At 38.8% G+C, this 13,445-nt stretch overlaps 1 protein-coding gene across 1 annotated transcript in view; it reads left to right on the top strand.

The window, feature by feature from the left end:
• Positions 1-13,445, top strand: part of fndc7rs1 (fibronectin type III domain containing 7, related sequence 1) — a 39,737-nt gene that overhangs the window by 932 nt on the left and 25,360 nt on the right. Inside the window, exons 2-13 of the mRNA XM_016254726.1 lie at positions 2,365-2,625; positions 2,744-3,013; positions 3,234-3,491; positions 8,108-8,377; positions 8,746-9,009; positions 9,142-9,402; positions 10,279-10,539; positions 10,613-10,876; positions 11,759-12,019; positions 12,233-12,496; positions 12,622-12,885; positions 13,086-13,346. Of these exons, the coding sequence (XP_016110212.1) occupies positions 2,365-2,625; positions 2,744-3,013; positions 3,234-3,491; positions 8,108-8,377; positions 8,746-9,009; positions 9,142-9,402; positions 10,279-10,539; positions 10,613-10,876; positions 11,759-12,019; positions 12,233-12,496; positions 12,622-12,885; positions 13,086-13,346 (3,159 nt within the window). The remainder of the gene's footprint in view (positions 1-2,364; positions 2,626-2,743; positions 3,014-3,233; positions 3,492-8,107; positions 8,378-8,745; positions 9,010-9,141; positions 9,403-10,278; positions 10,540-10,612; positions 10,877-11,758; positions 12,020-12,232; positions 12,497-12,621; positions 12,886-13,085; positions 13,347-13,445) is intronic.

Raw genomic sequence — 13,445 nt, 5'->3', positions numbered from 1 at the left:
GGGGGGGGGGTATTGAGAAGAAAAATAACTGCTTCCGAAACAAGATTACATAAGTTGAATTAATGACACAGTGAAAAAAGTAATAGAATTGAATAAATAAAAAATAAAATAAATAAATAAAAGCTTATATAAAAATACAACAAAGAGTTAATGATTTACAGAATAAAGCTGAACTTCTTTCAAAATCTATATATACGATTTGGTAAAAAAAAAAAAAAAGGGTATTTTTGGCTACTAGTTATCATCATATTAGCCAGCATTCAGCTGAAGATGCAGCCATTAATAACATGAAAAGCAAATGCATACATTATTTTTAAAAATACATATTCGTATTTGATATTAAAACAATGGTGTTAAAAACCATAACTACACAAGATACACTCAAATATCTCCATTTACAGAATTAACTGCTTTTCAGTGAATGCACCATTGGGAATTCAGTGAGCGATAACTGAATAACTTTATAATAAATGATTTACTGAAAATAGTCATCAATCCAACTGAACTGATTCCGTTCAAATGCAACCCCACGCGAGTCAAATATTCAAAAATAAGTTTTCATGTCTTGTACTGGGAGAACAAATCTGAAAGACCAACTCATTCACAAATTCAACTTCATCATTACAGAGGACGATATTAAACCAGGATTAAGGGGAAATAAGAGGGGGAAATGTGTGTTTAATATGCAGTAATTTAATCTTTCTTTAACATTACACCAGACTGCTTGAGGCAAGCCAGTACAAGGATGGGAATTTCACTCTTTCCATTATCCTGAGCCTGTTGTCCTGAAACCTAATGATTAACAACCTATCCTATATCACTTACCACTCAAAAATAACCCTAACACACCAGTGTGATCTTCATTTAAGCAAATTATAATTTTAAAATAAAGTAATTATTAAAAATATGACACATATCTAGAGAGAACTAGTGTCAACGTTTGTGGTCTTAATTAGTCTAACAATAAACCTTAGACCCCCAGCTTACCCTTTACCTATAAAAACATACACATGCACACACATGTGCGCGCTTTACACCAGACTGCTTGAGGCAAGCCAGTACAAGGATGGGAATTTCACTCTTTCCATTATCCTGAGCCTGTTGTCCTGAAACCTAATGATTAACAACCTATCCTATATCACTTACCACTCAAAAATAACCCTAACACACCAGTGTGATCTTCATTTAAGCAAATTATCATTTTAAAATAAAGTAATTATTAAAAATATGACACATATCTAGAGAGAACTAGTGTCAACGTTTGTGGTCTTAATTAGTCTAACAATAAACCTTAGACCCCCAGCTTACCCTTTACCTATAAAAACATACACATGCACACACATGTGCGCGCTCACACACACACACACACACAGAGATAATTGGATGATGTCTTTAGCCCAGAGGCATCCACCTGCCCTCATTTTGGATGCACTGATTGGTTCATACAGAGCAGGTATACTTGCACCATGCCACAAAAGATTTCAGATTTCTCTCTGTATTAGAAAGTGTATGTATCTTAACTTATTAGCACCTTATGCATCTAATCAGAGATGCATCTTCCAGGGACACTGTTCATCTTTGTAACGCTGTTTTCAGTAGCACAGGTATTTATTAATCTGTCCAAAAAAAAAAGATCTGTTAATGATTTATTGTTAATTTTTTATGTTTGAAGTCCTAATGATTAAGTTGTCTCTCACATTCTTCTTTGTTCTAAGGTAATAGAAGCTACTACTGCAAGTAAGTATTTAATTCTTATTTACTATTTATTGTATTATTTATTTTAGTAATAAGTAGAGGTATTAAGAATATTAATACAGTGTAGAACTAACTATGTATCACAGTTCAGTACATTTAATTTAGTTTAATTTATAGATATTAGAAAATATATATTTGAGCAAAAATAATAAATGTTTAGGAATGTATTTAACTAAATATATTGTATTATTACAGATTATTACATTTTGAAGTGACTTACAAAAAGATCCTTGAAGATATTTACAAAAAATCTTTTTGTTTCCCTCCAGACTGTAATATAACATCAATATTATCACCCACTGCGTCATCTCTGCTTGTAAAATGGAACACTTTCCCAGGTGCGACAAGCTATACTCTGGATGTCAGGGTTGTGAATTCAAACAACACAGCACCTGTCACTATTACACTCGCTGCATCCATTGCGGAGAGACTGGTCCAAGGCTTAAGACCAGGACAAATTTATCTAGTGACTTTTAAAGTGTTTGTGTTAAATCATATGTCATGCATCAACTCCACAACAGCACAGACAAGTAAGTTATCGACCCACACATATCTTAAGTTTTTAGACATTAAAAAAAAATTAAAAATTCATTTCATTTGTACATGCAGTTCCTACCGCCTCGCAAATAACATATTCGAAGGCAATATCAAGCAGCTCGATCAGGTTTGAGTGGTCCAGTGCGCAAGGAGCCGAGAAATACATTTTGGTGGTGAATGGAACTTTCCATCCTGAGACTCATAACCTCACTTTCACCACGCTAAGTGGACAGATAGACAACCTCCAGCAAGCCACTTCATACAGCTGTTACATTTATTCCGCCAATTCTGCAGGACTTGGCTCCAAGAGCCTTGTTAAAACCATCAGAACGTGTAAGTCTACTTGGTTCTTTCAAGTTTTGTGCTATTTTCGTTACGGCAGCTTTGGTATACTGTCAATGAAATCTTGCCTTACTATAATTGACAATTAGCAAATATTTTTGTTCAACAGTGGTGCAGCCACCAAATAACGTGGCTGTAAGAGAGTTAACGCAGAGCATGGCTCGCGTAACATGGAACAATGTTTCAGGAGTCCTGCTCTACCAGGTATCAGTGACAGCCAATAACAAGCCGGGATTTCCCCCGGTTCTTAAGAACGTCACTGGTACCGCAGCGAATATCTCAAACCTGGAGCCGTGTACAACGTACACAATAGGGGTTGCATCCATCAACATGTTCCTGGAACCAGGAGAGTTCATCAACGTCACCTACTTAACTTCCAGTAAGTCAAGATGAAGCAGAACATTTCAGAGTGAAACCTTTGAAATAAATCCTAAAGCAATAGATTTATGCCTTGATGTGTTTTGGATGCTTCTAGACTTGCATAACCAAGAATTTCTTCTAGTCCAGAACCAACACTAAAACCAGCCTAGAATTCAATGCCGGTCTTTTCAGCATCTGGATATGCAGAACTCTAACATATTACTTCTTGTTTATCTCAGCCATTTCAACAGTTTCCTCCATCTCTGTGGAGTACAACTGTCTTACTTCTACAGCAATGGTCAGTTGGCATGTGGTTTTTGGTGCCACGTCGTACCATGCCGTCATTACAGATGGTCAAGGCCGGTCGCTCAACTGCACTTCCACGGACACCACCTGCCAGGTCTTGATGCTGGTCTGTGGAGAACGATACTCTGTACGGATCACAGCCTTCGCTAACTGTGAAAGCACTTCTGATGGCAGCTACATCTTCGAGACAAGTAAAGATATCCTTTCTCAAAGGTCACACTCACACCTCATCCAGTCCTCTGGGACAGGGGCTTTCAACTTGTGGGGCCCAGAACCTGTTAAGGGGGGAGCGAGAAACTGTTAATTCAGAGGCATACACTCGAGTAATTATGAATACAATCTGGCAAATCTTTAGCCATCCACTAGGGGGCAATCTGATTAGTCCCACTGCTGATCAGTAGACAGTTAGGGCAGAGTTGGCGTAATCAAGTTCCGATATCAGGGCTATCGCTCACGCTTATTGACAGTGGAAGATGATTTACGGTTAGCCATGTCGGTTATAATCCAACCACGGATTGGCGTGTTGTGCTCTCAGAAACAGGCTCAGCCATCACACTGAACCAGGAAAGCTGGTTATATATAAGGTTTCAGTATAATTACGCACGCTATACCAGGGGTGGTGCTTTTTAGGTGGGCTTCAGCCCCCCTATCTGTCTTCTCAGCCCCCCTAAACTAGCTGAACGATTGGGCCAGTGCAGCTTCCTCAAGAACGTTTATTATTCTCACGTGTTTTAAGTCTTGTCAGATCAAAAATTAAAGTGATTTTAAGCTATTCAGGTGCAAGACAGCATGAAAGAGATCCCAATGCAGTACTCGCGTACTGTGATAGATTGTTTCTGTGCGCGCACACACAGAAAGCCGTCTTTCAGACAGAGCGAATGAAATTAGACAAACTTGGGGGGGCGCATGTCAAGGTTGAAAACCCCTGCTCTGGGAGATGAGCAGGAAATCCTCTCATGGTGTAACAAGTCTGTTGAGGAACACACCCAGGAATTACTGTCATGTAGATTAAATGAACTCTATGGTCTATTGAGGCAGAGGTTTTATGGAAGGTCATGTGGTATCAGGTGGCAGAGTCCTGCATCAGTCTTAGCCCTTAAAGGGGTCATATGATGCTTCTAAAAAGAACAATATTTGGTGTAATGAAATGTTTATGTGGTTTAAGATTAAAAAAACACATTATTTTCCACATACTGTACATTATTGTTTCTCCTCTATGCCCCGCCTTTCTGAAACGTGTAGATTTTTACAAAGCTCATCGGTCTGAAAAGCGAGGTGTGCTTTGATTGGCCAGCTATCCAGTGTGTTGTGGTTGGCCGAATACCTCAAGCGTGTGACGGAAATGTTATGCCCCTTACCATATTGTGATGCCTTACCATATTGTGATAACCTATTATAAACGAGGCATTTGTTGCATCCAGTGGTGACATAAACTATCCCATGATCCACCCAGGCTGCAAAAGCCTTATCATTGAAAGAGGGAGGGAAAAGAGGATTAGAATGAACAGGGCATAAGAGAGGTGTTGTCTGTAGAATGAAATGGCGCCTAAGCTGACCCCAAATCTTAAGACAATTTTTAACTATAACATTATTAGAAAATTTTAAAGATGAAAAGGAAGAAGGAAGACACAGAAGAGATGCAAGTGAAGAACGGTCACATGCAACCTCCTCAATCCTCAGCCAGGGTGGAGGCTGATCATTAGAGCAACACCAGAATAACATATTTCGAACATTTGCAGCCCAGTAATAAAACAGGAAGTTAGGTAGTGCTAATCCACCCAACTCCTTAGTTTTTTGCAATATGCCTAACATTCTGGGAGTTTTCCCGTTCCATATAAATTGAGAAATAGAACTATCCAGAGAATTAAAGAAATGCTTTGGAATAAAAACTGGGATACACTGAAAAAGATAAAGGAATTTGGGCAGTATATTCATTTTAATACAATTTATCCTACCTGCAAGAGAAAGAGGCAACACAGACCAATGATGAAAATCTTCAGTCAATCGATCCAGCAGAGGAGAAAAATTACAATTAAACAAGTCAGAGTAGTTCTTGGTAACACAGATGCCTAAATAATTAAAACTGTCCAATGATCTCTTGAATGGCCATTTTGAAAGAGGATTGGCTGCAGCTGCAGAGTTTATAGGCAAAAGTTCACTCTTATGAAGATTCAGTTTGTACCCCAAGACCTGCCCAAATTCCTTCAGTAAGTCTAACACAAGAGGTATGGATCTGTCTGGATCAGAAACAAAAAGTAAAAGGTCGTCAGCATACAAAGAGAGAGCCACTGCCAGTGGTTCGATAGCAATGGCAAACAGTAATGGGGAAAGTGGGCAGCCCTGCCGAGTACCACGCCCAAGCGGAAAATAATCAGAATAAACATTGTTGGTGTGGACACGGGCCAAGGGAGAGGCATAAAGAAGTTTAATCCACGAGATAAATTTACTGCCAAATCCAAATCTTTTTAATGAGTAAAACAAATAAGGCCACTCCACCCTGTCAAATGCCTTCTCTGCGTCCATTGAAATAACCAACTCCGGGGAGGCTGAAGTTGAGGGAGAGTATAAAATATCAAATAAACGTCTGACATTGTGGAGAGAGTGTCTATCCTTCACAAACCCTGTTTGATCTGTAGAGACGATTGAAGGCAAAACAGTTTCCAAACGCCTTGCCAGCATCTTGGCCAGTATTTTAATGTCCGCACACAGCGACGAAATAGGGCGATAATTACTACAGAAAAGGGGGTCTTTATTCTTCTTTAAAATGAGAGAAATAGTAGCCTGTCTTAAAGTAGGGGGAAGTATGTTGGATACTAAAGATTCATTGAACATATTTAGCAGTAATGGGGAGAGTTTGTCAGCAAACGCCTTAAAAAATTCAGTGGGAAGGCCATCAGGCCCTGGACACTTCCCATTCTGCATTGAGAATTACGCCCCTTTGACGACTTCTACTGTAAAAGGCTCATCCAGCCTGGAAGTTGTATCACAGTCAATGGAAGGAATGTTTAAGGGCCTAAAAAACACATCTGGACTGTATATCTGCCAGTTCCTTAGAAATAGAGAAGCTCTTTTCGACAGTGGACTTCCTGCGAAAAGCAGAATAAGATATTATCTCTCCACGCAGATAAGCTTTGCATGCCTCCAAAATTGTAGACGCTGACACATCTGGAGTAACATTGGTGGAGATGAAAAGATCAATGAAGCTATAGTTATGCTAGCCGTTGGCGAAAGCTCCTTATCTTTTTCTGCATACTTTCCTTTAGCCTTGGACATGACAGAGCAATCCGAATAGTTGTAACTAGTTTTAAAAGCTATTGTACACACTATAAATGAAAATAGAGATGTTTAATAAGTAGAGTATAATTGAAACTGCAGGAGCAGGCTGAACGTGCGACTACTCTGCACGCCACATAACCGGAAGTCCAGAACAGCCGGTGTTCTGACGATTTTTGCTACCCTGTCAGATTTTGCTACCTCCCATTAAAATGTAGATGGTAGCATAATTCGATAGCGAAAAGTGCTACCTATCAGATTTTGTTTCCAGTATGATATTAATAAGGTGTGAGACTTTATTAACATGTACACCTACCCCAACCCTAAACCTACCCTTACAGTAGGATAAATACAGTGTTGGTACCATAATCTGATAGGTAGTATTATTTGTCAGAACACCGGCATTGTAGTCTACTCTACCAGGATCAGGAAACAATTCTCCATAAAATGCGCTGCACACATCTGAATATTTGAGTTGAACTGTTTTGGAACAGTGTTGTAAATACAACTTAACTACCGATTTCTAGTCGTGTCCTCTTTTGGAAGGCAAAACAAAGTAGTTTCGCTTTCACAACGAAACAGCGTCACACAACGCGGCGGCCTTGAGTAAGCAGAGGCCGGAGGCCTAGAGTGCGGATTCGACGAAGGAGCGTCCGGCGGGCTTGCGGCCGGCAACCACATGTGACTCCGCTTCGTCCACAGTGAAAGCCGATCTGGCGATCCACCACGCGAAGTTGATGTATTTCCTCAGCGACCAGAGCGGATCAGCTCCAGGCACGACGAAGCGGATATCGTCCTCTTTTGGAAGGCCAACCAAAGTAGTTTCACTTTCACAACAAAACACAGCGCCTTCACAACATGGCAGCGGCGGCAACAACAATACTACAGCAAGAATAAAAGTTACGCCTTCTTTCTTTGCATGAACATTTGGGCGGTGTTATGCAAATCTTCCCACATCGTGACGTAGATATGTGGGGGCGTGTTAGAACGAGCCGTTTTAGGTAGGCGTGGTTGACTCTTAACTTTTATAAAGAATATCTCTTTGGATTTGAGACTTTAGTCTTTGCAACTTTACAGACCTTCTTTACGCACCAAGATTTGTAACACTCCAAAGAGAAAGGAAAAATTGAAATAGCATCATATGACCCCTTTAAGTTAGTAAATCTACCTGCCTTCTCTAAGGTTATCTTTCTCAGCTTGTATTTTATCTACTCTCAGTGTCTCTCTTAAAGGGATAGTGCACCCAAAAATGAAAATTCTGTCATCATTACTCACCCTAATGTCAACCTGTATAACTATCTTTTTTGGACCCCATTTACTTTCATTTTATGGACAAAAACAGCAGTTATTCCTGAAATTATCTTCTTTTGTGTTCGCAGAAGAAAGTAAGTCATACAGGTTTTGAACAACATGACCGTAAGTAAATGATGAGGATTTTCATTTCTGGGTGAACTGTCCCTTTAAACTAAAAAGGAATTGTATACAGTATTTCACCAGCAAATTAATTTCTCTCCTCCATCTCTCAAACGAACAGCACCCTGCCCACCCAAAGCACTAGAGCCGTACCGTGAGTGTTCCACTAACGTCATCTTGTTCTCGTGGGATTCCACCAACAACACGGCTTATTACTTCGCCATAGCTGTGGACTCGGACCAACTGGTAACTGAATGCCTCACTGTGGACACCTCCTGTTATTTCACTGACACCGTCTGTGGTCAAACCTACAGCTTCTATGTCAGATCCATCTACTCCGGAGGACTAGACTGCAACAGTGGATACACAGACGGTGTGGTGATCAAAACAGGTGAGTCATCCATTTTGGTACAAATTGATAAATATAAAATTTTCCATGATATGACACTGTTATACAGCTATAACTTGTAAAATGGATACTGGTGCTATTAGTATTTCACAATCACTAAAATGAGAGAAACATAATTTTGCAGCTGTTTCTGTTTGTGTGTTTGTTTTGGAGTTTAAAATACATTTAAAAGACAATTCATATTCAGTTATATTATCGATTTAACAGCTCTAACACTATTGGATGAGAGAGAAAAAATTAGAACTGAATTGAGCTGGATTATGACACTTTGCAAATTGCAACATCAGCACTGTTACTTGTTTTACATATAATTATTCATTTTGGCCCCCTCTGTCTCCTTACCCATGTAGCCCCATGTTTACCGCAGAACATCTACACAATAGCAAACTGTAATAGCATCAGCAGTGCCGTCATTACTTGGGATGAGGCCACAGGAGCCAAGACCTACATTGTGGAGGCCCGCGGTAATCGTAAAGATTTCTACAACTGTACGTCTGCAAACACAAGCTGCACGCTAACAGATCTGTATTGCGGAGAGAGCCTGAGCGTGTGGATTGTTGCCACAAATGGTGAATGTACTACTGATCCTGTGCTGGGAGAGGTGGCAGAGACAGGTGAGTGATTCTGGGTACTGTGGTAATACCAATTGCAATGTAAATACATTGGCATATGAATATAAACTTACAAAAAAAGTACTGTGGCATGGTTTTAGATGGTGATACTATACACTATATCTCCCACCGTAGTTCCCTGCATACCTCAGAACGTGTCCACTGTGAAGACTTGTAGTTCAGAATCTGCCTCTCTCACATGGAGCAATGCCAATGGTGCCATCATCTACATTGGATCGGCAAAGCACGTAGATGGTACAATTCACACCTGCGCTGCCATGGCGGCAGAGTGCACATTCCCAAACCTGAGATGCGGCGAGACGTATGATGTGAATGTCAAGTCAACTAACCTGCAATGCAACAGTGCTGAGAGTCATCATGTCACCCTGCAGACGGGTAAAACAATTTTAAATTCATAATAGTAATTAAAAAAACATTCAAATGAGGAATGAAAGAGACCGGTCTACATCTAAAATGTAAAATTACAAATGATCTAAAAACAAAAAATAAAAGGTGATGAATACAAGATGCCAGATATTTAAAATGTAAAATAATAAATAATATAAAAGAAAAATTAAATGTTATGAATAAAAAGTAAAATATTTAAAGTGTAAAATTGTGAATAATGTAAAATAAAAAAAAAGTTAAAAAAGTAAAATAAAAAAATAAAACAGGATAAATAAAAGAGGCCAGATATTTAAAATGTAAAATAATAAATAATATAAAAGAAAAATTAAATGTTATGAATAAAAAGTAAAATATTTAAAGTGTAAAATTGTGAATAATGTAAAATAAAAAAAAAGTTAAAAAAGTAAAATAAAAAATAAAACAGGATAAATAAAAGAGGCCAGATATTTAAAATGTAATATAACAAATAATTAAAATAAAAAAATAAAATGGGATGAATGAAAGTAGCCAGATATTTAAAAAGTTAAATAAACGAAAAAAAAAAGGATGAAGGAAAAGGACATACTTTTAAAAAGAAAAATAAAACAATAAGAAAGGATGAATAAAGTTGACCAGATATTTAAAACAACAATATTATAATAACAATAACGTAACAAAAAATAAACAGGAAGGATTTTTAAAATGTAAAAAAAAAAAAGTTAAAATAAAAATGTAAAATAATATGGTCTTTATATTTATCTTTTATCTAGCATTTTTTTATATTAATCGACCTGTGTTTTACTGTGTTTTTAAACTTTTATATAAAAGTAAAACAAATGAATTTCTGATGTACACAAAGTAGATCTAATACATTTTCTATTGTAGCTCCATGTTCTCCAGTCAGTGTGGGGGTCACTAGAGACTGTGCATCGAATCACGTGATAGCAAGCTGGCAGGCCCTTCAGGATGGGAGTCTGTACACAGCAGTACTGCAGGATGAACATGGACCCACAGTTAATTGCAGCACCAGCTCTAACAACTGCACATTCGGAGACCTGCTCTGTGGAATGAACTACAACGTCACAGTCACAAAGAACGATGGTCAATGCAGGAGTCTGCCATCCACACCCATTCAGATACAGTCAGGTAACAGTCATGTGAGCATGCATGTTTACACAGTAATAACAGATCTTTGAAACTGACTGCATATCTCCTTTAGCTCCCTGTGACCCTCAAAACATCACAACTGTGCTCCAGTGTGACACCAACACAGCCAACGTGACATGGGCTGCCAGCGCAGGAGCTAATGGGTACACAGCAATGGCAACAGACGTGCAGCAGCAACGCTTAGCTTCTTGTCACTCTATGGGAACTTCCTGTCAGCTGACCTCTCTGCCGTGTGGGATGAGACTAAATGTGACTGTCCAAGCTGATGACACCACCTGCAACAGCAGCTCTCAACCTAAAGCTGTGGTGGTAACAGGTGACAGCTCATGTTAACTTTTGCTGATATATGTGATTCATAACAACGTGCACAAATAATTTGGCCTTTAAATACATTAGATGTATGAATTTCAATGCATTAGATAGAAAAGTGGCATTTGCTGGTTTGTTTTATCCAATTATGTATCTATAAATATATCCTAAGTAACCACAGCTGTTCATCACATTAACTATGAATATGACCTGCTAAACCACAAAACACTTATGTTATTTAATTCATTGACGTTCATTCATGTTTAAACATAGCTTAAGTGTCCACATTTTTTTTAGGGTCTACATGTATTTCAAACAAACAAAGAAATAAAAAAAACAACACACTACCATTCAAAGGTTTAGGGTCAGAAAGATTTTTTTATATATAAGATCAAATTGTTTTGTTTTGTTTTTTGGAAAGAAATTAATTATTTTATTCAGTAAGAACACATTACTGTAAAGACATTGATAATGTTACAAAAGATTACAATTTCAAATAAATGATCTTCTTTAGAATTTTCTGTTAAAAAATGTATCATGGTTTCTGCAAAATATTGAGCAGAACAACTGTTTTGAAAATTTATAAGAATGTTTCCAAATCAGCATATTAGAATGATTTCTGAAGGATCATGTGACACTGAAGACTGGAATAATGGCTGCTGAAAATTATGCTTTGACATCACAGGAATAAATGACATTTTAAAAATATATTAAAATAGAAAACAGTTATTTAAAATTTCAATAATATGTCATAATATTAAGGTTTTAGTTCAAATAAATGCAGCCTTGGTGAGCATACGAAACATCTTTCAAAAAACTTTTGAACAGTACTGTATATGTACACTTTTTATATATAACCTATTTTTTCATATAACTTCCTCTTCTCTAGCTCCCTGCATTCCCACCAATGTTGCTGCCGCTCTCAACTGTACATCCAACATTGCTTCCATCACCTGGCACAGTGCACTTGGTGCTACTTGGTACTTGGTAAAGGCGGAAAGCAGCCAAGGGTACAAGACCTCCTGCAACAACACTGTCACACACTGTGATATCCCAAACCTGCAGTGTGGCCAGGAATATTCCATCACAGTCATGGGCATGAATGGTGTCTGCATGGGCCCGGCTAGCCAGCCTGTCACTCTCGTCTCAGGTACTTGAACTCAGCTCATTAGTGATAATTAGTGATTGGGGGAACAACAAACCGGCTTTTTTCTGAACTATTAAGAAACTTTCTAGCAACCACCCAGAACACCCTAGCAACTATACAGCAATACCTTAGCAGTTTTTTCATGTCAAGCACCATTCAGTAAATGTAAAAACATATACTGCTTTTTGATGTATTAACATTTTTGTCATGATCCAGCACCATGCCACAACACTGGCATTCAAGCCAGTCTGGACTGCCGCACCAACTCAGCACTCATTTCTTGGACACCAGGCAATGGTTCATTAAGTTTCAATGCAACACTGCAGTCTTTCCAGGGCCCCCAAAAGCACAGCTGCTTCAGCAACGGCTCCTCCTGCAACATCAGCTCACTGCCGTGTGGTCAGCACTATAACATCAGTGTTACAGGATACGGCCGGACCTGTCCAACCTCTTCTAAAACCTTGGTCACTCTAGACACGGGTATAACATTAAATAATAATACAAAGTGAAATAAGATTAAAACCTAATTTGGTGATTCTTCTGGCATCAAATGATATATGGTACTAAAATCTTCTGATTTAGTGCATGAATCTTTTCCTTTCAAGCTCCATGTGTTCCCACTCAAGTCAATGTGTCATTATCCTGCGGGTCGGACACTGCATCTGTTTCCTGGGCAGCATCTAGTGGCCTTGTTTCATACTATACAGTAACAGCAGTAGATGATAATGGACAAACACTAACCTGCAACTCCAGCAGCACTTCCTGTGACATCAGCGGCCTGGTGTGTGGTCAGGTGTACAATGTGTCAGTCACAGCTATGAGTGTGGACTGCACTGGGCAACGTAGTGAAGTGCGTCGCATCAGTACTGGTAAGTATTTTCTAAGTATTTGAAATTTGGAGAAAAAAAAACACTTTTACTGAATAACTCGTGTTAAGTGCTTTGATGACCGTACTTCACATTTTGTATTTGACAGCACACCACAGATCCTGTTGAGAATGCTTTGTTTTTAACCTGGAATATTACTTTAAACATGCTAAAGTGATACTTTGTTTACCTTTGTCTCCCAGCACCCTGTGCTCCTCAGTCTGTGGTCAGTCAGCTCTTAGACTGTCGAACAGGTGATGTTCAAATTAGCTGGCAGTCGAGTAAAGGGGCGCAGATCTACTATGCTCAAGCAAAAACCACTGACAAGACTCTGGTGTGTAACTCCACCTCCACGTCCTGCATAATCCCTGCAATTGGCTGTGGACAGACGTACAATATCACTGTGGTTGCAGAAGCCAACGGCTGTAGCTCCAACGCCAGTGTGACCAGTCAGGTCACGGCAGGTACAGTAGCATTTGGACAAAGCTGAAAGCTTCCATTCTAGAAGCCATATAGCAACACCATAGCGCTACTCATGTTCAGATTACTTTTGTGTGTTTTTT

This window comes from Sinocyclocheilus grahami, unplaced genomic scaffold (assembly GCF_001515645.1).
Source record: "Sinocyclocheilus grahami isolate Dianchi unplaced genomic scaffold, SAMN03320097.WGS_v1.1 scaffold1277.1, whole genome shotgun sequence".
In the NCBI taxonomy this organism is placed as follows: Eukaryota; Metazoa; Chordata; class Actinopteri; order Cypriniformes; family Cyprinidae; genus Sinocyclocheilus; species Sinocyclocheilus grahami.
Note: the sequence above shows the minus strand (reverse complement) of the source record. Positions and strands in the feature narration are given on the sequence as shown.